This window comes from Terrapene carolina, unplaced genomic scaffold (assembly GCF_002925995.2).
Source record: "Terrapene carolina triunguis isolate 2854851 unplaced genomic scaffold, T_m_triunguis-2.0 Scaffold23, whole genome shotgun sequence".
Classification (NCBI taxonomy): Eukaryota; Metazoa; Chordata; order Testudines; family Emydidae; genus Terrapene; species Terrapene triunguis.
The window spans coordinates 18,674,194-18,698,255 of NW_020664374.1; the positions used below are offsets into that span (position 1 = coordinate 18,674,194).

At 42.3% G+C, this 24,062-nt stretch overlaps 1 protein-coding gene across 1 annotated transcript in view; it reads right to left on the minus strand.

Moving 5' to 3' along the window:
• Positions 1 to 1,308: 1,308 nt before the first annotated feature.
• LOC112108245 (adhesion G-protein coupled receptor G2) overlaps positions 1,309 to 24,062 on the minus strand; it is a 92,846-nt gene continuing 70,092 nt past the window's right edge. Inside the window, exons 26-36 of the mRNA XM_029911113.1 lie at positions 20,635 to 20,778; positions 20,253 to 20,375; positions 18,470 to 18,515; positions 18,246 to 18,349; positions 17,754 to 17,878; positions 12,483 to 12,751; positions 11,475 to 11,574; positions 10,575 to 10,858; positions 8,671 to 8,772; positions 7,785 to 7,937; positions 1,309 to 1,885 (exon numbers count right to left, since the gene is read on the minus strand). Of these exons, the coding sequence (XP_029766973.1) occupies positions 1,701 to 1,885; positions 7,785 to 7,937; positions 8,671 to 8,772; positions 10,575 to 10,858; positions 11,475 to 11,574; positions 12,483 to 12,751; positions 17,754 to 17,878; positions 18,246 to 18,349; positions 18,470 to 18,515; positions 20,253 to 20,375; positions 20,635 to 20,778 (1,635 nt within the window). The 3' untranslated portion in view covers positions 1,309 to 1,700. The remainder of the gene's footprint in view (positions 1,886 to 7,784; positions 7,938 to 8,670; positions 8,773 to 10,574; positions 10,859 to 11,474; positions 11,575 to 12,482; positions 12,752 to 17,753; positions 17,879 to 18,245; positions 18,350 to 18,469; positions 18,516 to 20,252; positions 20,376 to 20,634; positions 20,779 to 24,062) is intronic.

Genomic DNA, 24,062 nt, shown 5'->3' on the forward strand with positions numbered 1-24,062 from the left:
GTCAAACCAATGGTCCATCTTGCCCAGCATCCTGTCTTCTGACAATGACCAGTTCCAGATGCTTCAGAGGAAATGAACAGAACAGGGTACTTTATCAAGTGATCCATCCCATCATCCAGTCGCAGCTTCTGGCAGTTAAAGGTTTACAAATACCCACAGCATGGGGTTGTGTCCCTGACCATCTCGGCTAATAGCCATTGATGGACCTGTCCTCAATGAACTTATCTAATTCTTTTTTGAACCACATTATAGTTCTGATCTTCACAACATCCCATGGCATTGAGTTCCACAGGTTGACTCTGTGTTGTGTCCTGTTGTTTGTTTTAAACCTGCTGCCTATCAATTTAATTGGGTGACCCATGGTTCTCATGTTATGTGAAGGAGTAAATAACACTTCCTTAATTCACTTTCTCCACACCATTTACGATTTTATAGATCTATCATATCCCCGCTTAGTCATCTCTTTTCCAAGCTGAAAAGTCCCAGTCTTTTTAGTCTCTCCTCATAAACGCTCACTGCAGATCATTAGAAGTTTTAGTTGAGTAGGTAACAAGTAAACACTGAGTAAGGACCTCAGGATTTGACTGTCAGCAGAGACCAAAAACAAATAGAAACTTGGATGTGAGAGAAACTGATCTTTTATACAATTTAATAATGAAACAAACACTTGGCTTGGCTACTAAATAATAACTACTATTTTTTAATGATAATTATTTTTCTTTAAATATTGCAGTTGCAAACTGGCCACGTATTTATTTCTGCTACGACCACTAGGAGTGAAATCATGTCCCCACTGAAATCAATGGCAAAACTCCCGTTGACTTCAATGGGGCCAGGATTTCACTCCAAGTATATAGCTAGTAGCCTATTGCCTACTTTACCCATCACTCCCTCCTGTGGAGTTTTATCCCTTGATAAGACACCCATGCACTGTATTCCTGGGTCCCAGTCAGTGGTTCTATAGTGACAGTGTTCATATTTACAGTTCTCTGTCTTGTGAACATCTTCACATTGTAACCACTGTAAATTATTTCACATACTGAACAAATTACCTATAAATATAGAATGTAGAATGCTTCAGAAGTTAATTGAAATAATCAACTTTAACTACATTCTAACAATAAAGTTAAAACAAAATATCAATTTTTCTATACAAAGGAATATTTTTAAATTTATATTACAAGAAATAAATATAAAAAATAGCATAAAAATGCTTAAAGGTGGATATTGTTTTGCTTATTTACAATGCTATAAAATCTGCAACTATAATCTTAAAAATGTTGTAGTAGACAATTTGAAACTAACATTTTGAAAGATAATTTAGAATCTTGTTTAAGTGTAACTTGTAGTTACCTACATTTACAATACTATGTATTGTATTCAGATATACAAATTGTAGTTATACCGAGAAAATAAGAGTCTAAAACCAAACCTTCCTTTAAACCTTGGGGGGGGGGGAAATGGAAAATCAAATTGGAAATTGTGCCAATTGTGATGTAGTATCTGAAGTACCTTGTCAAATAGTAGCAATGACTTTTTAAACAATTATAACTCTCATTATCAACCCAGTACATGACTGCCTCAAGGCTCCAGTACCGTCTATAAAACAAGGATAAGTTTCTGGTCTTCTCACATTATGTAAAATAGTTAAAGTAAAAATCTGTGTTTTACACTGTAAAACAATGTGCTTTGAAAAAAAATCACATTTGCTTAATAAAATGTAGGCTTCCCCTCTTTGAAGTCCTTCGGAGTGAGACACGGGTTTTTTTGTGGTCTGCATCATCCTTCTCATGAAATACGAGCTGTTTTCCTGAAAAGTCATGAAGACACACATCGCCATTCTGTACGTTGAAAGAAACACTGTTCTTCTCACTGGAGACATTACCTGCAAAAATAAAAGCATGGCACAAGTCAGAAATGATTCATAGTGAAAAGTCACCAAAGACATGCATATTTCTTAAAAATTTCAGTGAGTATACTGAGAACATTCATATTTCATTCTTCTTTGCTCCCTGGAATGAGTTTTAAGTAAGGATTTTTCTGTAATTAATTTGTTATATAATAATTTTCACATGTGGCCTGAGGACAGAATTTGACCTAAACTGTATAGATCATTACAGAGAGGGCCAAATCCTTCTCACCTTACTCAGACAATTATCTCCCACTGATATCTTGTCCCCATACTAGTCAAACAATATGTGATATAATTTATATATTGATAGTGTCTAATTCCAAAGCACAAACAAAACAAAAGGGAACCAACTGACTTACACCAAATTGAAAAATATATGTGCTAAATTAGGTAAGTGCAATGTAGCAGTACATAAAATACAGTATAACAAGAAAATTCAAATCAGAATACATCAATTGAGATTAATTACTAAGAACATGGAACCCAGAAAACAATAATTAAAACAATTTTGAATGTAAACTTTAATTTTTAATTTAATGTTTTTTTAAGAGTTTACCTGCTTTGCAAGACAGCTGGAGCACTGAGTTTTACCTCTTTTAAACATGTCTTGTTTGTGGAATTTGCTTTCTTTGAAGCATATGAAATACAGGCCTTGCACAGTATGCATCCAAACCCACATATGCATAGAAAGTTTGAGTGTTTCTGGTGCCACCACAGCTATGAACAAGTATACTTGCACTCACTGTGACTTATCAGCTCAGTGGAGCTTTGAGAAAACTTAAAGGGTTCCAGAATTCCTGAAATTCTAAGAGTCCTAAATCCTTGGGTATGGATCTCTTATCTCTATACATTGCATGCTAGATACTTCAGTTGTATTTTAACTCTTACTCTTTCTTTTGCATTTATTTTATTTTTCTGATAACAAAATCCAACTCTGTAAACACTTCAAAGTAGAGTTTCTGCAGTCCTTTCTTGTAAAGTAGGCCAACTTGAAAGGGCTGTCAGAAGTCAGACATAGCATACATCTGATTGCTAATATTTTATGTAGGCCTTTTAAGGACAGTATTATGTGTTGTATTCAAATGATTTTCAAAGTTCCAGGGTATTTCACCACAGTTACTATAATTGATTTAATTAATATTAAGTCAAAAGAAAATGACGAATGCATTTTAAAACAAGTTTCCTCCATGCATTGTTAGTGAGCCAGAGGAGATGACAAGATATGAAAACAGAACAAAAAAAGGATGTGGGTTGATTGTGATGAAAAATATGATGTTAAGGGAAACAAAAAATGAACAAGCATTTCCTTTGAGACAGAGTGTTTTGTGTTAAGCAAATATTCAGGAATGGGCTCACAAGCAGAAGTTCAGTGCACTTATTTATGGGGGGAACTGTATTCATTAAAGATAAAAAACATTACTATTAGTATGAGTATTGGCAAAACTTTTTTTTTTTAAATTAACACTTACGAATATCTTAATCTGAGGTCATAAATCCAGTGCATGAAAATATCCTTCTGACTAACAAAGGAAAAAGAAATTCACAGTTCTGTTTATTTAAGAAGACATCAGAGACCGGTTCAGTGGCCACAAGATGTGCTTCCATATGAGGGACTGTGGTTTGATCCAGCCAAGACCAGAGCTAGATTAAGACCATCCAGGGGCAGAGGCACAACAGAACACAGGATTCCCCCATTGCTCTGCCCCAAAGAGGCAGGGGCAGCACAATAGGGTTGTATTCTAGTTACCAGGAGTGCCAGCAGTGGGGGCTCAGTATTTAACCCAGGAGACAGGGTTTTTCCTGTTTGAGTGGCTGGGCTTGAACTGCTGCTCTCTTCTCCTCCTACCACATGGCCTTCTGTTGGGGGAGGTTTTAGGTGGAGTATGTCTCTCAGAGCTATTGTTCCAGGCTCCCTACAGACTCAAGCAGATGTCAGTGTATCATTTTCACTTGTGTCATATTTTGATTGTAAAGCACATATCTCCAGGAGCAAGGGCTCTATTGGTTCAGACCTATAATACCTATGCCTTGATCTGGCTCTGATTAGGACTAGATTTGTAAGGTTTTTTCTCATCATTTTAGAAACTGAAGACAGCAAACTATCCAATAGTAATTCTCAAGTCCCTGCAAATCTGCTGGGCTGGTGTTGGATCTGCTAAAGAAAGCTGGAAAAATATACAGGACACAAAACCCAAACATACACAGTTTAATGCACAAAACTGTCAATCACTGAAACACTTATACAAATAAACAGATAAGATAAATGGGAGTTTTATTCCTCTTCATGTCTTGTAATAAAATAAAGGCTGCAAAAACAGGCAGAGGCAGAGAGACTGAAAAACAAAGCTGAGTGATGGGATTTACATGTTCATCTGGGAGCCACCTAGTCTCACAAACTCTGCAAATCTGCAAGAGAAAGGCAGAAGAAGAGACATTAGTGTGAAGTGACAGTATAAAATTGTAAATTAGAGATCCACTAACTAAGCAAAGCCACAGCCTGTATACATCTAAAATTCCAAACTTACCATCTTGGGTCACTCTATCCACCATCAGCATACTCCTGTCCTTCCATCAGCATATTTATCTCTCCTCAGGTACAACTGCCAGATGAGTGGCAGATGAGTGGAAGGAACTGGTTCATCAAAGGGCTTGCCAGGAGGACCCACTGTCTCCAGATGACCCTCCTCCCCCATATCCTAAGAAAAAGGAAGGAAACCATCAGGGCATATGTAATACAGCAGTGGTTCTCAAACTTTTGTACTGGTGACCCCTTTCACATAGCAAGCCTCTGAGTGCAACCCCCCCTGAATTAAAAACACTTTTTAATATATTTAACACTATTATAAATGCTGGAGGCAAAGCGGGGTTTGGGGTGGAGGCTGACAGCTTGCAATTCCCCCATGTAATAACTTTGTGACCCCCTGAGGGGTCACAACCCCCAGTTTGAGAACCTCTGTAATACAGGTTCTAAAGCTTCATCCAACCCCCTCAACAAAACTCTTTTTTGGTATGAGTGGAGGCTGCAGGGGCAGGCTCACAGCATTCAAAACATTCAATTAAAAATTAAGTAAAAATAAGTGGCTTACCTCCATACATGTGTGGCAGTGTCTACCATAAAAGCATTTCAAGTTTCCAAGTGGGTTAGGAAGTGATGGTCCATCACCTCCATCTGCAATGGTGCATCAGCAGGAAGATGATGTACCAACTCAGGACATATGCTGAGATCCTCAGCCTGGACAGAACCTCATTGCAGAAGCAGACCATGGACTCAGTGTCATCTGAGAGGCTAGCATTGAACAGGACAGGGAGATGATCTCAAATCAATGGAATTGCTCACCTATTAAAACCATTGGAGTTTGTCTATAATTCCAAAATACCACTGAGGACCCAAAATCCTCTGCTCTGGAAAGCTGTGCTGGGATTTGTGGCTTAGTTGCCACAATGCACAAATACAGCAAAGGCTTAGGTGAGCATTGTAAGTCTTTCTATTTAATGTAGTTGTAGCTGTGTCAGTCCCAGGATATTACAGAGTCAAGGTGGGTGCGGTAATATCTTTTATTGGACCAACTTCTATTGGTGAGGGACACAAGCTTTCGAGCCACACAGAGCTCTTCTTCAGGTCTGGGGAAGGTACACCTGAAGAAGAGCTATATGTGGCTTGAAAGCTTGTCTCTCTCACCAACAGAAGTTGGTCCAATGAAAGATGTTACCTCACCCACATTGTTTTAATGGCAGTGAGAATTACTGTTTTGTTTTTTACCTGTGAACTGAATTGTCAGGTACCAAGAGCATTAATCCTGCTAGTATCAAACAGTGGAGGAAGGTTTTAGAGAGGGATGGGGCAAAAGGAACTATTTCACAAACTCATTTAATTTGGAAAGCTAATGAGAACATGGCAAAATGCCATTAAGATTCGATCTCCTGAAGTCTCATGATTTCTTCACAACATGTAGCCAGTCTGTGAAGTTCGTCAACTGCACATAAAACAATTTGAGCAATAACAATAGTGCTGAGACTCAGCCCTTGACTGAGGGAAAGAAACACTGGCCTTTGGGCATCCAGGAGTACAGTATTTATGTCTTATAACATATGATGACCTATGTGCTCCACAATGTGGGATAGCCTGAGTCATTACTCTTTTATTTTCAACATGGAAAGAGGAAATGCTGCACCATCAGAGCGCACAACCAGCATGGCCAAAGCATAAGTCGGGGTGGCCAAACTTACTGACCATCTGAGCCATATAAGACAACCTTCAGCAGTTGGAGAGCCAGGGTGCACCTGCCAGGGCTTGGAGCTTCAGCCCCATGGGAGGCACCTGCTGGGGTTCAAGGCTCCAGCCCCATGGGGCTCAGAGCTTCAGCCCTGCAGCATGCCTGCACAGGACTGATGCCCTGAGACCCCTCCCTGCAGGGCACAAGTCCTTAGCCCCAGCACCCTGCTGCAGGGCTGAAGCCCCAGGCTCCCGCCTCCCCCAGTCTGGTAGGTGGAGAATGGGGAGAAATGTGGGGGGGTCTGCCAGCCACACTTCAGCTGTAAAAGAACCACATGCAGCTCACAAGCCATGGTTTGGCCACCCCTGGCATAAGTCATGCTCTCTTTTTTGTGCTGCCATTAGATAAAGATGCAGATTACTTTCAGCCATAAGAGGTTCATTTTTTGTGGGTGCATTCAAATTATGTGCATATCTAATTTTCTCACTAGCCATTCCAATTTGCATCTGAAATGGAGTGACGTGACATTTGAACACCTGCATTTCCATGAGCCAGGAAAGGGGAGAGATGGATAGGGAATGAGTATGTCCACATTGCCTACAGAGAATAACAACTTAATAGGGAGCATTATGTTTGTCCTAAGTGGAAGCTTGCACATTTGTAATGGGGGAGGTTTAGGCTGGATATTAGGGGGAAAAATTTCACTAGGAGGGTGGTGAAGCACTGGAATGGGTTACCTAGGGAGATGGTGGAATCTCCTTCCTTAGAGGTTTTTAAGGTCAGGCTTGACAAAGCCCTGGCTGGGATGATTTAGTTGGGGATTAGTCCTGCTTTGAGCAGGGGGTTGGACTAGATGACCTTCTAAGGTCCCTTCCAACCCTGATATTCTATGATTCTATGAAGCCATGAAGCATTTTGTCCTTAAGCACCATTTCCTGCAACACATAAATACATTTCCATTAGGGAAGATTGGCCATGGAAGTCACAGAAAAAATACTGTAACTGAGCTCCATTACTTACCCAGTAGCCAACAGCTATGCAGCTCTCTGGCTGTGACCTCTTAAGTGAGAAGATTTTATGGCCTCTGTTGTCCCATTCTCCCTTTCTTACTCTGCTTCCCCAGCCTCATAAGGTTACATGTGGATGTCCTGGTAATGCTAGCAGGGGTTCTGCAGATCAAGCCCCCACACACTAATAGCACTCCCAAATGATAGCTTTCATGTTTTTAAAAATTATTTTATTGGATGTCATCACATTTCTTTCATCAGTAGACTGTGTTTTCTTTAAGAGTTGATAGCTATTTTAAAACATTCTTAAAGTTTTCCACTGCTAGTTCTGTCTTCAACTGACAAGCAGGATATAAATAGCACTTCTGCTGGGTATTTGAGTAATGTATACCATTTACAATTTTGCATATAATCACCAGTTCACGTTAAGTATGAGAAGTGAGTATTTTTTAAAAAATGTACTACTATATTACCCTCAACTGGATAATTTTAGTATTATTATTTATAAGACCACACTAAAACATTTTGATTCTGTATTCATAAATAATAATTGGTTCACTGCCCACTTTAAATTGCCATAACAGAGCCTAAAACTGTTTTAAAATAACAAAAGGATATAGTTTGAGAAGTACTCTTTTGCAACATACATACCATTCCCATTTGCGTGTACTGAATAATCATTATTCATTAGCAGTGTGGTGGAATTAGTAGAGTTACTGTTTGATTGTAAGGAATTGGAAGAACTGGATACTCCTTGGTTTACAGTCTGCTTCTTTAAACCATTAGTAGCAGTTCTACTCCAATCTATAGTAGAATAAGTGTTATAGAAAATAGTGCAGTACATTCAAGCACAAATAAATGCAAGAGTACAGTTAATAATGCAATTTAACTTAAATTCTAGCAAAGATCTTTTCCCAGTATTTCAGATAGAAAACTATTCTCATAGGAATTGCATAAAATTCTAGATGTGTAAGAATTTACATTTTCTCTTTTTAATTTTTTAGTTTTAAAAAGTCACTAATCATACTTTTGTGACTGTATGCCCATTTAGAGATTACCAGTAACTGCAACCACAGTACTTCACCTTTGAGTTTAGATTGTGTAAGGGTATGTATAACTTTTCAAATACAATTATGTTACAATAAAAGACCCCCAAAAAATTGTTAGGAAGACACATTATTCTCAAAGCTGCTTCTGACCCTGCTCCCACTGCTATTGCTAAGGCTACCATTGACTTTGAGGAAGCAGATCTTTGGGGACTGATTTAGGTCCCAGTCATACAAAGGACTCCACAAGGCTACAGCCTTATATATATATGCAGAGTCCCAATCAAAATTAATACTTTATACAGCAGTATTTTGCAATTAAATAAAATGCAATCTTTATGCATCAGGAAAATAAAACAAAGTAGTAGATATATCTGGAAATATTGTTATGCTATTTATTGCATAACAATATTTGCTAAGGAGAATGGGGACTTTACACCTGACAGTAATTATATAATTTACAAATGTAGAAAACAGTGTTTAATATTTACCAGAATTTTCAGCCAGCCTGAATTTTCCACAACACAGATATCGTCTCCACTGTTTGCGGACATTTTCCTTTGCTACACAGTAGAAGATAAAAATGAAGAATCCTGCAAAGTACCAAATGTCAGAATATTACTTCAAGCCATAGAATTTTTGCCGTTTTGTAACTTTTTTAAATGGATGTGTCGTTTTTCTTTTGTTTCTTCTCAAGTCAACTGATCCCAATCAAATGATCTCATACTCTTTTGTTCAGCAGAGACACTGATAGTCTAAACAATAGACTGATGCCATTACCTGAAATGCTTTTTCTCATTACACTTGCATGATATGTATTAGATATAAGGAGGATACAGAGTACCAAAAATTCAAATACATCAGGTAACTGAGTTTAAAATATGAAGATCTGTGTGGAGCTGCAAGTTTATTTGAACCTTCAGTACAGAAATCAAGACAAGACAACAACACAACCTCATTATAGCAGTATAATTTCAAATCTGAGGTATAATCAACTGAATTTGGCTTTCTCTACATACTTTGTGGAACTTCTCCATATTTTATTTGGAGTTAATATATTGCTGCTGCTGCTTATGATGGAATCAATAACACTTACAGACCAGTGTTCATGTTGATAGGCCACTGGGGCAAATTTTATTAAACCTAATGCAAATTCAAGGTTACCAGGCAGCTTTTCCGCCCCCCCCGCCCCCGCCGCAGTTACAATTAAGTCATAGTGAAAGCCCACGTGGGCTAACAGCTCATGCTCAAATAACAGTAATTGTAGCCCTCTTCACCACAAATTCAAAGCCACATCTTTTCCTGGAAGGATGCAAATCACACATGTTGGGGTACCTCAAACTGTGCCAGATCACAAATCCACCCGCTTTTCACTGCTTCCCAAACAGAGTGGGACTGTACTTGCTTCCAAACCTTTCACTTTTCAAAGAAAGCGTGTCAGAAATATTTACACTGCCTGCCAGCTACAATGTATCAAAGAAGAATGTGGTTGTGCAATTCTTTAAGTTAGATTTCAGGGAATGGAAAATAAAGGAGAAGCTACAAGTTTGGACTGGAGAAGACAGAGATTAGCATTTTCTGGACCAATTCTCAGGGTAAGTTAGACACCTAACTCCCATTGTGGTCAACAGGAGTTAGGCACCTAGATGCTTTTGAAAATCTGCATCTTTGGGCACTTCAATTTGGCCCTAATGCTCAGATTTTTAATGGTATTTAGATGTTGCTCTGCTCATTGTTGCAAGGCCTAAGGCCCAGATCCTCAAAGATATTTAGACATCTAACTTCCATTGAAATCAGTGGGATTTTCAGATCTGGGCCGAAGTGATTTAGACAGCTAAGTCCCATCTTCAGAAGTGACTTAGGCACTGAGAAGCGTAAGTCACAATGAAAGCCAATGGGAATCAGCCTTCTAAGTGCCTAAGTTACTTTTGAAAATAGGACTCAGCCATCTAAATCACTTATACCTTGCAGTGCTGAGTGGAACAACACCAAATTACCTTTAAAAATCAGGTCCTAAATGCCTAACTGATTTGAAAATGCAACATAGGGTAAAAATTTTCAAAAGCAAATAAATTACGTCAGAACCTAAATGACCCAATAGGTCTTTTGTCCTGTAGCTTTTGTGATTCTATGAATGGATCTTAAGACGACAATTTTCATTACAATGCACTCAAAAAGACAGCACGTCACTTCTGAAAGCATTTGCTTTGCATTAATTTTCTTTAAATGTAATACAACTATTAAGCAGGGTCATCTTCAAGGTAGTTTTATTTTTTATGTTATGTAACAGTAAAGATATAATTTTGGTAAACTCTTGTCCATAATAAAGCATTTCTTAGAACTGAATTATTCATTACATTTTTATACAAAAGGCCATAACAAAGCATAAACTTACCTTGTAACGTGTTAAAGATGGCAAAGAGGTACATAAATATCAGATTTACTGGCCCCCATGCAAAAAAGGCAAATCCCCAAGTAATTCCCAATAAGAATGTGAGGCCTGCCACACTTCTGAGGTCTTGAATACTGGTTTTTCTCTGAGTTCCAAGTTGTTTCTTCTTTTTGATTCGACAAAGCTGAATCAGCACCACTATAAACATGCCAACGTTCAACAGGAATATCATGCAGAAGTATCCCACGACAGTAATATAGAAGGCAATGTTATTGTTGATCCAGCAGCTAGAATACAAAAACAAAGGAGGAAAGATCATATTATCAGACATTCATTATTAGTAATAGGTATTAGGTAAAGAATAGTATTAGGCATGGCTATATTTTGTTGAAAACACATCATCCTGCAATACTCAAGGCCACATACACTGATTCAAGTTTTCATCTGTCTATGTAGGTGTTTATAACAGTGTCTATCATCATCCTATCTGAGTGAATCCCAAGGGTTAAAGCAAATAAATAAATACACCAGTGGATTAGGTTTAGGTTTCCTGTTTCCTTAGGCAATATGGTGTTTTTTGTTTGTTTTGTTTTTTACATTTAGGCTTGCTTTCTTCTACACTCTACCCTTCATCCCCCATCTCCTTTCTTTCTCTCGTCTTGCCTTCACCTTATTTTCATGCTCTAGCTCTATGCCAGTGTTTTGGAGCATACCCTCTTTTGTGACCAGGATCAGAGCCTTGCAAACAGTTTCAGGAAGACTTGACTTAATATATCCTGCAGAGATTTATTCACAGAAGTGTCACTTTCAGGAAAGAAGCTCACATACACACTCACACATCACCATTAGATAAAAGCATTCTGTTAGCATTCACTTTTGAAACATGCCTATCTTTTAACTTACAATTCATCTGGTGAGCCATTAGGAAACTTTCCATATGATCCAAGCCCATAGTTATTTGGTGTTATAGCCAATACAATGCCTACCACTACAAGTGGTACACCTGAAAGATTAGATAATAGTTATAATTCTGAATGAAAGTTTTGTGATGAGACGAAACAACTATATTTTCTTATCAAACCTAGGGCCAGGTTATGAAGGCTGTCGGAGACTGTTATATCAGGATAACTTACTTTGTAAAAAGCAAAATAAACTCGCACACATTTGAAGTTTTAATCTTTCTGAACAAGACTATATATTCTGTGACTTGATCCACTTATATCACTTGCAACCTACGTTAAACTAGCAATATGTGTTGCATCTGCTCTTTGATATCACAGATTTAAGGACATGAAATACAATGGGCTTGATTTTGCCTCTCACACGTGTTTTACACTAGTTTAACTCCATTGTTTTCAGTGCAGTTACTCTTGATTTACAATAATGGGTAAGAGAAGAGAATCAGGCTTAGGGTTTTCTCATCACCTAAGTCGGAGGCACTGTTTTGCTACCTTTTGTTAGAAACAGTAGCAGTCTAGAGGTAGAATATGTAGTTGATATTCTGGAGCAATAACATTAATTTCCCCAATGGAAGAGATTCCATCTGCTTTGGGGGTTGGAAATGGAAATAGTCAAATGTGTAATTGGCTCTCAGACAGCTGCAACTGTAGTTCCAATAGAAACAATTTATTATTCATTTGAATTGCAATAGCACCCACAATATATAGTGTATGCCCCAAGAGAACTTACAATCTGAAAAACTTTGCAACAAGGGGTGAATTCTGCAACATGCTAAAGTCACAGAATAGTGAAGTAAATAGAACTCTGTTATTGATAATGCATCTGAGGATTCTGACAGGCAACAGGTATTTGATACTTGCTTTGTTGTTACTTTTAAATGGTCTTCCATCCAAAATTGTTGTAAAGAAACTATATTTATTTTAGATTCCAAACCCAGAAAAATATACGTACCCCAGCCAACGATACAAAACTTAAGGATGTATTTCCGTACATAGGTATTAAACACTTTGACAAGGGCAAGATACATGTGGAATGCTTCAAGGCCCATCCAAGTGAAGGAAACCAAGAGGAAATAATGAAGAAATACAGCAACTGTGATGCACAGGCCTCGTATGTTATACAGAGCAATCCATGAATCAAGGAGGAAAACTAGGTTGAGTAGAAGTAATGCAGCACACAGTTGAATAAGGATTTTGGAAGGGTAGTCTCTCCGGATTTTCCTAAAAAGAAAATTAGTAAGATGATATAAGCTTTCATCATTCTACGAGTATTACTGTAGATTCCACACTGATTCTGTGTTCTTTGGTCCTTAATGCAGAAGAGCCAATAAGATAAGACATTTTACATATGGTTAAGAAGTATTTATGAATGAAAAGGTTAATATTTGTGACATCACTATTCTTGTTACAACCAGGTTCTAAACTCTTATAAATACAAACATTGTTGCTTAAATTTCAGTTGTCTTAGTTTAATGTTTGTTTAAATATTTTATTACTATTGTCCATATTTTTCTATTTTGTATATTAGGCTTCTTATTGTTGGAGTACTTCACCACAACAACACTCATCACATTCTCTATTATTAGAGGTTAGACTAGGCCTGAAAGCCTTTTTACGGGGTATCTGGAAACCTCGACAGTGGCAAATAATAATCTATAAAAGGATGCTCATAAATCATGCTCAGGGGTTCTCCGTCAAGATGTATAATTGGCCTAATGGACTGAATAAGTGAGACTCTTGTAATGGATAGGTTCTGACAACTTACAGGGAAAGCTAGTGTACTGTAACTGCATTTTATTGCACAAGAACCACACAGTCCAACAGAGGGGTGGGCAAACTTTTTGGCCTGAGGGCCACATCGGGTTTCTGAAATTGTATGGAGGGCCGGTTAGGGGAGGCTGTGCCTCCCCAAACAGCCAGGCGTGGCCCGGCCCCCGCCCTCTATCCAACCCCCCCTGCTTCTCACCCCCTGACAGCCCCCTGGGACTCCTGCTGGCCCCCTGGGGCCCCTGTCCCATCCAACCACCCCTTCTTCCTGTCCCCTGACTGCCCCCAGAATCCCAGCTCCTGAATGCCCCCCCATCTAACCCCCCTTCCTGAATGCTGCCCCCATTCAACCCCCGTTCCACGCCCTCTGACTGCCCCGCCCCCTATCCACACCCCCGCCCCCTGACCACCACCCCGAACTCCCCTGCCCTCTATCCAACCCCCCCTCTCCCTGCCCCCTTACTGCGCTGCCTGGAGAACAGGTGGCTGGCGGCACCACAGCCGCACCACCCAGTGCACCAGGACAAGCAACCATGCCGCCCGGCTGTAGCCAGCCACGCTACCGCGCAGCACAGAGCACCAGGTCAAGCCGTAACTCTACAAGAGCCTCGCCACCCAGAGAATTGTGCCGGTGGTGCGGCGAGCTGAGGCTGTGGGGAAGGGGGAACAGCGGGGGAGGGACCGGGGGCCAGCCTCCCCGGCCTGGAGCTCAGGGGCCAGGCAGGAGGGTCCTGTGGGCCATAATTTGCCCACCTTTGGTCTAACAACATGTTAATATTTTGGAAATGTATTGTGCATATATGTACCTTATTTTTAAAAGATTCCTTGTACATTCCACTTTATTAGGACAATTTGTAGTAACCCCTTCCCAGCTCCTTGGCTTCCAGCTATACAAAACTGCATGATACATTATTTTATTTATAAGATACTCTTCCCTGGTGAGAATCAAATCTTGATATACACCCCTTAAAGTGTACCCATTCTGTGTACTACTATTGAGGTAGAAATGAAACTTACTAGAAAAAATAGCAACTAACCTCTGCATAACTGTTGTTCTTCGAGATGTGTTACACGTCCATTCCAAGGTAGGTGTGTGTACGCCCCGAGCACAGTCACGAGAAATTTTTCCCTCAGTGGTAGTGGTACCTGCAGAGTGGCTCTGGCACCCTCTGGTGCCGTGCATTCGTAGCGCCAGTATGAAGGGCCCAGACGACACCGTCCCCCCCACCAGTTCCTTCTATCCAGCCAACTCCGAAAAAGAGGGGTAGGATGGTGGGGGTTATGGAATGGACATGTGCAACACATCTCGAAGAACAACAGTTACAGAAAGGTTATTAAATTATTTTTCTTCTTTGAGTGAGTGCACATGTCCATTCCAATGTAAGGATGTAGATGAATCCCAAGCAGTTGCATAGGAGGTGGGATCAGAGTTCATGGACATGCTGACCGTAAAACAGCTCGACCGAAACAGGCATCATCCCTAGCCTGTTGAGTAAAGGTGTAATGACTAGAGAACGTATGCACTGACATCCAAGTTGCCGCTCTGCAGATGTCCTGAATAGGGACGTGAACCAAGAATGCTGATGATGATGCTTGCGCTCTCGTGGAGTGGGCAGTCAGGATAGCTGGTGGTGGAACACCCACCTGCTCATAACACGTACAAATGCACGATGTAATCCACGATAAAAGTCTCTAAGCCGAGATAGGGAGACCTTTCTTCCTTTCCGCAATCGCTACAATGAGTTGGGTGGATCTACGGAACGATTTAGTCCTCTCTGTGTAGAACACTATGGCAATCTAATGTCCAGAGTGTGAAGATGTTGCTCCTCCCTACTCACATGTGGCTTTGAGGAGAAAACAGGTAGGAAAATTGCCTGATTGCTATGAAACTGGGAAACCACCTTCAGGAGGAAGCTGGGATGAGGACGCAATTGCACCTTATCCTTAAAGAAAACCACGTATGGAGGCTCCAACGTGAGGGTGCAGATCTCCAAGACTTTTCTGGCCGAAGTAATGGCCACTAAGAAAGCCACCTTCCATGAAAGGTATGACAAGGCACATGTTTCCAATGGCTCAAATGGGAAACCCATAAGTTTTGATAAGACCAGGTTTAAGTTCTATGGAGGGACAGGTTCCTGTACTTGGGGGTATAGTCTTTCCAGGCCCTTGATGAAATGGATGGACATCTCATGAAAAAACGAACCAGCTTTCCACCGGGGGTGAAATGATGAAATCGTTGCAAGGTGGACATTAATTGAGGAAATTGTTAAATCTTGCTGTTTCAAGCATAGCAAATAGTCGAGCATGTCCTGCAGAGACAACTTTGTGGGTGAGACTCCCTGCTGGGAAGCCCATATGGAGAACCGCCTCCATTTTGAGAGGTACATAGCCCTGGTGGAGGGCAAGCCAGCTCTCCAGGACATACCCACAGAGCTTCCAGGCCAACAGTGGAGGGAGCTGAGGTTCGAGTGGAGCAGACGACTGTGGTCCAGGGAGATCAGGTCCAGATATAGAGGGAGTGGAATTGGAGCAGCCACTGAAAGGCCTAGCAGTGTGGCGAACCAGTGCTGACGGGGCCAAGGTGGGGCTATAAGAATGACCCATGCCCAATCCCGCTTGATTTTTAGCTGAACCTTGTACACGAGCAGGATAGAGGGGAAAGCGTAGAACAGGTGAACTGTCCATGGGAGCAAAAAGGCATCTGTGAGCAAACCTGGGCTGTGGCCTCGCAGGGAGCAAAACTTAAACCCAGTTGCAGACAGGTCTATCTGGGGAGTCCTCCAACACAGGGAAGCATCCCTCATGATGTCCAGGAAAAGGGACCACTTATGATGATTGGAGGCTGTTGAGGCAATCTGCCAGTTCGTTCTGCACTCCCGGAAGGTGAGAAGCCTCAAGAAAAATTATGTGGCCTATGCAGAACTCCTATAAGTGAATTGCTTCCTGATACAGGGTGAGTAGGGGGAGGAAGAGCGAGCCCTTCCCTTCTTGTTGAGATTGAACACAGCTGCAGTGTTGTCCATAAGCACCAGGACACTCCTGCCCGAAATGTCCGGATCAGGTGCTGCCCGATGGGACGGATGTGCTCTTCTCTCAGAGGCCACCAAGAATGAGCATCCCGAATGGGGCCCCACCATCAAGGGCAATGCCCATGGGTTCCAAAAGGTCCATTGCATTGGCATAGGTAAGTGATCATTAGGCCAAGCACTCAATGGCACTCCTGTGCTGTGGTCCATGGCAGGGCAAGGATGACTGGAGGGGTAACAGGGGTGACTCCTCTGCTGAGAGGAGTACGGCCCAACCTCCAATTCCAACGATGAGCTTCCCTCTGGGGACCATGGAGGTGCGGTTCTCACCAGTGCTGGATATCAGTGCCAAGGTGAGGAAGCTTGCGTTGGTTTTCTTCTAGACGGTACCGTAGGGTCCAGAACCAAGCAGCCACTGGGGGCTACGTGCTCTCTCCTGGCCGCCAGCACCAACAACAATGGTTCCTGTACTGCCGGTAACAGCGGTACGGAGAGCACTAGCAGATCTCTGGCAGCAGCAAACGCCTCCGGTGTAGACAGCACCTCAGTGGCGCCGGTGCCGCGCTGTCCCTCGCGTGCCGATGGTTCGTCCAGTAACAGACTCAACGGTACACACATAAGGCCTGGAGTCAACAGTTCTGACTGACGCCAAGACAGAGGAGTGGCCTGACTTAGGTTGCACTCTGCTCTGCTTTCCATGCCTGGCCTTCTTAGGATTCGGGGAACATCCCCTCTTGGCTGGCTGCCCCGTGTGCCTCTTCCTCGGCAACAAGGCTAGCACACAGTGCCGGGACTCCCACACCATAGGAGAAGCGCTCCTTAGTGACGCTGAGGTGCTCGGTGCCGAGTTCAACCATCTCAGCTCAGAGGAAGGTCTCAGTGCTGCCTCCATTAGGCGAAACTTCAATTTAGCCTGCCAGTCCTTCTTGGTATGGGGTTTAAAGTCCCTGCAAATTTGGCACCAGTCCCCAACGTGAGCCTCACCCAACCACTTCAAACAACTCAGGGGCACTGTCTTATTGCAGGCAACACAGGACTTGAAGGGTACGGAGAAAACTCTGCTAACTAACTGGAAACAAACTATATACAACAATCAGAAAGGAAGTCCACTGAAAAGCTTACCGTAGCAAGAGGAACAATTCCAGCGACCATCACAGGCGGTAAGAAGGAACTGAAGGACACAGGGTCAGTTGGGCCCTTTAAACCAGTGCTATGAACACACGGCACCAGACGGCACCAGTGCCACCCTGACGGGTACTATGGAGAAAGAAATTTCTGGCGACTGTTCTTGGGGCATACACACACCTACATTGGAATGGACATGTGCAATCACTTGAAGAAGAAAGGACTCATCCATTGTCCTTCAGGGCGGTGGTTATGGACAATCATGGTCAAGTTTATAATGTAAGTTTAACTCTGCAGGTACTTACTCAAAGGCTATGTAGGTTACAAGAGTAACAGAAAGAAAAATTGCAGAAATGCCACAGCCTATATAGGTGATAAAAGTCAGAACCAGTGTCTGGATGGGTGATAAAGGAGAATTTCTGGACAGGTCCTAAAAAGAAAATAGAAATGATCTTTAAGCCCGAACATCTATTCTAAAGTTAAACATTTTTAAATACTAGACAGTATTTGGTCCTGCCATGCGGGTAGGGGACTGGACTCGATGACCTCTTGAGGTCCCTTCCAGTCCTAGAATCTATGAATCTATGAATCCCCTTAGCCCAAGCCCGGCGACCCCAAGTCAGCTGGCACAGGCCAGCTGCGGGTGTCTAACTGCAGTGTAGACATACCCTTAGACTTCATTGGTCATGCCCCCACTTCAACAGACTCATTTGCTTAAAGTTAAGCATGTGCATGAGCACTTTCCTGAATCAGGGATCCAAATGCACCAGTTTGGGATATTATTTATAACTAATTACCAGCAAAACTCCAAAACTTGTGAGGTGGTTGCATGTACAAACGGTTTCATTTGCTCTCCTTTCTTTAACCATGCATCCTTCATATGACCAGCCTCCTTTGCCACCTGTTACAGATAACAAGATTCCATTAAGGATAATATTTACAGTATCTCTTAAAACGATTAACAAAAGTTAACACAGCTGAGATGGCATGGCACTTAGAAATGGTGATATCAAATACTTACCATTTTTATTGAAGTCCCAAAATGCACATCTAACTGTTAAATTATCCTGTTTGAAAAAAATACACACATTTTACTGAATTATAAGTTGATGAGTAAGGCAGTTATGAGTGTAAAATGGACAGAGAAGTAAGGACTGTCTATAGCAATACAACATAATAAGGAAAAGCTATTTCTTCTATGTTAGCCTAAGGTGTACCAGACTGTGGATGGATGAGGACATCTATACAAATGTGGATATACATAACAAACTAAACTTGGCTATATGAGTAGATCTATTGCCCTTAGCTTGTGCAGAAGGATTATTATTGGTGGTAGGAATAGGGGCTTTTCCTAACTACCTGCTGTTTTGTTGTCTGTATGGACAGTGTAGATTGAATTTAAGGTTTTATTTTAATCTTTCCAAGTTTCTCACATCCTAAATATTATCTTAACCTCTTGGACCATGTGACAGAGTGTGAGTCACCTAAGGCTGACTCATCACTCTGTGCACTTTACAAGCGTCCCTACAAGGGCCAAATTCAGATCATTGGTTAAGCACCAGGTAATTAACCAGTTAATAAGATGATTTAGTTCCTCAGCTGAGGACAGTTAAAAAAGAGACAGGCGGAGATAGGAGGGTAAGGCTGAAAGGAAGGGCCAGAGAAGCTTGAGAGGTGAGATCTCTCTTTTCCCTGTGCCTGGGTACTAGGTAAAGGTTTGAGGGACCGCTGCCTTATGCTGTGGGGAACAAACCCTTGCAGAGCACGTTATAAATAAAGCTAGCTATCAGTGTGTGAGAGGACAGTTTGCAGTAACAAATCCAGGGGGAGAGAGTACTGGCCTGTGACAGACCACAGCCCTGCACATCTTACTTGTGGCTTTAAAGGGATTACTCATCTGAATACAAGCTACTCATAAGTGTCTGCAGAATCAAACTCTTAGTTTAGAGGGAATGGAACTTTTCCTCTTAGGATACGTAACATAAGGGCAGAATATGTGATATCTGTAAGTTTGCCTCTGGAAAGGAATTAGGTTTGTTTCTTTTTTTAAAGTTTTTTTGGTCATGTTTTAGTATTGCAATGTTAAAGTTTTAAAAGTGTTGTATTTTTGAGGATCCTAGAACATTGCAGCTAGTAAGTGATATATAATGTTATTATGAACAACAATACTACATTGTTGCATTGGCCTCAACATTTTACCAGTGCAAGTTCTGATTACAGAGAGCTAGCTTTGGGAAAATCCCACACAAGGGACTGGAATCTCTGCCAGTTTCAACCCAGAATGTTTCTTGGGAGACCGGCAGATTTTAATCCATCCATGAACAAGCAGGGGATATCAGCCCCCAAAATGTATAGATTACCCAAATCTGTGTGGATCTAAGGACAACCCCACAGGCCAAGCCAAGGCTATATGCTAAATGCTGTTTCCTGGCTGCATTACCTCGGTGAAAGCCTTGTTGCCAGTGTTTCCCTATTAGCCACAACTGCCTAAACCCCACTCGAGATGTTCATTCATCTAAGGGGGAACAACATAAAATATGCTGGCTGGGTAGGAATTTGATAGAATAGAGAGAAATCCCTAATAACTGCAAATCCATGCTTTGCATAATGTTAATTAATAAACATTATTGGTTCACATGAGATCTGTTGGAAATTTTGAAGCCAATGAACTTAGATGAGAAAACCACAAAAGAACCACAGAGCAACTGAAGCAGCCTGCATATTCAACATAGCATAAGTGCTAAAACAATTCTAAGTGAGTCAGTAAAATGGCATTTTGTAAACTGCTAAAACTTAAGTCATACCTGAATAGGCCTGGTGTTCTGTAGAGTGACAGTAACATTTGCCTTCAAGTCGCTAAGCGTGAGGTTAGCTACACTTGATGATATGACATTACTGATTAGAGAGAGATTCTCGAGTGACGAATCCTGAAACAACAAAAAGGTAACTAAGAGTAGAAAAAAATTAAATACAATAGAGCACACACACACACAATTTCAGTTATTGCAATGATTAGAGCTGGGCAAAAATGTCTGAAATGTTAAAATCTTCTGATTAGAAACGGAATGATTTTTTTGTGAAAATTTATGCTCATTTGCCCCCACCACCCCATTTTTCGATCAGTTCTAACATGGAGTTAAAGAACATTATGAAGGAGCCCTCATGTACAGGGTCCCAAAAAGTTACCTGAAATGGAGTTGTCTTTTCAAAAAAGTTGAATATAATTCTAGAAGCCAGAGGCATATCTTCAGAAGACAAGTTTGTCAGCAATGAGGAAGGCAGTGCAATAGCTCCAACACTATTTATAGGTGCTTGGGTCCCTAGAGCAATCTGAAAATTAAACATAAAAAGGCATAATTTTTGTTGCTAACAGAAGATTAGATTGTGCCTTAGGCTCAATCCTGAATATAGGAGCAGCCTATTGTATAGCTGTGCCACCCCCGGAGCACCATTGGGAAGGAACCATGACTCAGAATCATACTATTTCCCCTCAGTGGCAGAGCCAGGTTTTGCAACTTGTGGGCGGGGGCTGATGGACCATTGGTTGTGGGCTGGAGAGCAAGTCTGCCCATGCACCCCCAGCAACGGTGCTTCCTGTCCCACTGGCCTTGGTCCAGTTCCCCATTCTTGGCATTGAGCCCTAGTGCATGTGGTTGCAGGACCATTCAGGTTCGGCCCAGCCACCCACCTGTTGTGATGGAAGGGTGGCCAAGCCAAATTTGAGTGAATGGCATTGTAACATGGTACGTGGGGTTGCAGCACTACCCCACCCAATGAGTCATGTTGCAATGCCCAGAGCAGGGAGCTGGGCCAAGCCCTGCAGACCAGGAGCTGCTGCTGCCAGGTGCACGTGGGACAGGCTCACTCTCCAGCCCCATATGAAAATTCATGTTGCACACCTCGCCTCCCTATTAGCTGCATCCCCTGCTCTTCTTTAGCTCCAGGGGAGAAATAATTTACCTCCGCTCTTGCACCCAGCTATGGCTCCATCCATTTGCTCATGAGGACAGAGCATCGGCATTGTGGGTAACCGTGCTTTGCAAAGGACCCAGAGCCATAATCTGGGTAGCTCTAATGTAGGAGCTATGCAGGAGGTGGGGCATTGCACAGCTGCACTGGGGCTAGCAACAATCTATCTCTTAAGGAGTCATTCCAGGGGCTGAGAGAAGAGGGGAAAACAATGTATGCTTTTATAAGAAACACTGAGATGGTAAGGAGGGGGGAGTTGGGAAACAGACATATAGTTCCGCATATATTTTAGCTTATCCAAAGTTGGTGTTTTGTAGCACAGAAATTTACAGAAGTATTTAACTACTTAAATTCCAGACATCAGGAAGCAGGTGGCAGTGATGACAATGTTATTAAAGGTTTACTACAAAATTGTTTTTATTTTTTAAAAGAAATCCCCAAACCCTTTCTGTATGAATCCAAAAGAGCTGTACATAGCCACTGTTTGTAACTGAAGTTTAATACTGCATCTTAAACAAAATTTGAGACAATTATCCCAACTTTAACATCATTTGCTGCCAGACATCTGACACCATAACTAGGAGATGAGATCAAGCCCTAAAGTTAAAGGTCTGCAGATCAGAATTTTGATTTGGCATATTATAAAACTAAGGACATTTTGTAAAATTTGGGTTTAAATCTAGGATCATAATTTGAACTCCTTCAAAATTTGGGTGTCTTCAGAGCTAGGATCTTGGTGTGGGCTCATCTTTAATTATGACTATACAAAGCAAAGGTTTGAAATAATTATTCCTTTTTAAACTGCTTATTTTTATTCCATAGTTTATAGTACTGGTGATGTCATTCATTCTAGCAGGTAAACCAGATAAACTGTAGTTCAGTTTTCTCAAGACCTTAAAGATGTAACATCATACAAACAGGATGTTAACTTTTAGCTAAACTTTTGGGGTACACCTTTAAGATTAAGTATGTTTCAGTCTCGTTAGCTTTCTGAGGTAACTAGTATTGCTAAGATACTGTAGTTGTACAACTTAAAAAAAGAGTCATAGTTTAGAGCTCATGAAAGGTGTTAGACTCTCAGAACTCCAGACAGAAGTCATATGTATAATCAAAAGAACAGTCACAGCCGAGAAACAGCAGCGCAAGCTTCCCAGCAATGCCCTAACAATGTGCATCAGTCCTGCCCTGGAGGTCAGGGAGGGGTAACTTCTAAGTGTGCAAGGGTAGTTCAAACTCCAGAACCCAGTCTCTCACCTCTCAGGCTGTTAGCACCGAGACACCAGCTAAATTTACGAAGGCATTTCCATCACTCTAATCCAGACTAGATACAAATTTGTTGAAAAGCTCTGCATATCTCATTACCAGTCCCCTAAACCTTATAGTACATCATGAGATTTACTTAGCCAAATTACTCCTGAGGGAATTCTTCACCAAAAAATTAAGAATTTATTCACACAATATTCTAAAATTCTGCATATTTTATTGTCCATAAAGAGATATGGAGGCTCCAGCATGGCAGTGGGGAGCACAGGTCACTGGCTGCATAGAGGTGGGAGATCACCCTGCAATGCTCCCTCACTCCTCTGGACATGGACTGGGCAGTGAGGCTGCACCTAACCCTGACACAGTGCAAGGGCCAGGCCTGCCCCAGAAACATCCTGGGGCCCTGCCCCTCCATGCCATATGCACCAAGATAGCAAGCGAGAGGGACAAAGTCTCACACGCCCAGCCTTGGCCCCTGACCTAGGTGTGGGGCAGGCAGGCTCAGCCTGGCACAATCTAAGTGTGGAGGGGCTTAATGTGGGGTGAGAGGGTTCTGTGTGGGGCAATCTGGGTGCAGATGGCTTGGTGGGCAGTCCGGGTGCGGAGTGGATCTGGATGCACAGGGGCTCATTAAGGGGTTCCAGATGCAGGGGGAATGGGACTCTGCAGGGGGGATCCAAGTGAAAGTTGTTCAGGCTCAGCAGGGTGTAGGGGGGATGGAGTTTGGTGAGGGAGTCCAGGTGCTGGGGAAGTGGGGCTTGGTGGGGTGGGGGTCTGGGTGCAGCTGGTTGGGGCTCGGTGGGTTGGGGATCTGGGTGTGGAGGGCTTGTCAGGGTTGTCCAGGTGCAGAGGGATGGGTCCTATCAGGCTGGGAATTCGAGTATGGGGGACTCAGCAGGGGTAGTCTGGGTGCAGAAGGGCTCTGGATGCACAGGGGTTGGGCGGACGGGGGAGTAACTCCCTGTACAGTGTCCCCTCCCTCCGTGGCTGAGGAGCATTGGGCCAGGAAGCAGAAGGGGGTACAGAGCTTCCTGCAGCCATGGGTGGGTCTGACGCAGCCCTGGCCACTCCTTGCAGGGAAAGAGGAAGTCCCGTCCTCCCCAGCCCAGCCTGGACTAGCAGCTGAGCCCAGCGCAGGGTAGAAACTATTCACTGGGGCATCCCAGCTCTGCCCCCCTTTCTGGTGATTTACCTCTCCACCAGCTGCTCCAGGCACCCAAAATGATGCACCTGCGCTGCTGGGGAGGAGCTCATGACCGCTCTTGCAGCTTCCCTTTGCTTCCCCATCATTTTCTGTGGAGAAGCAAAAAAATCTGGGGGGACACATGAATTCTGTGCAGGCACAGTGGTGCAGAATTCCTCCAGGAGTAGCAAATGTCAAG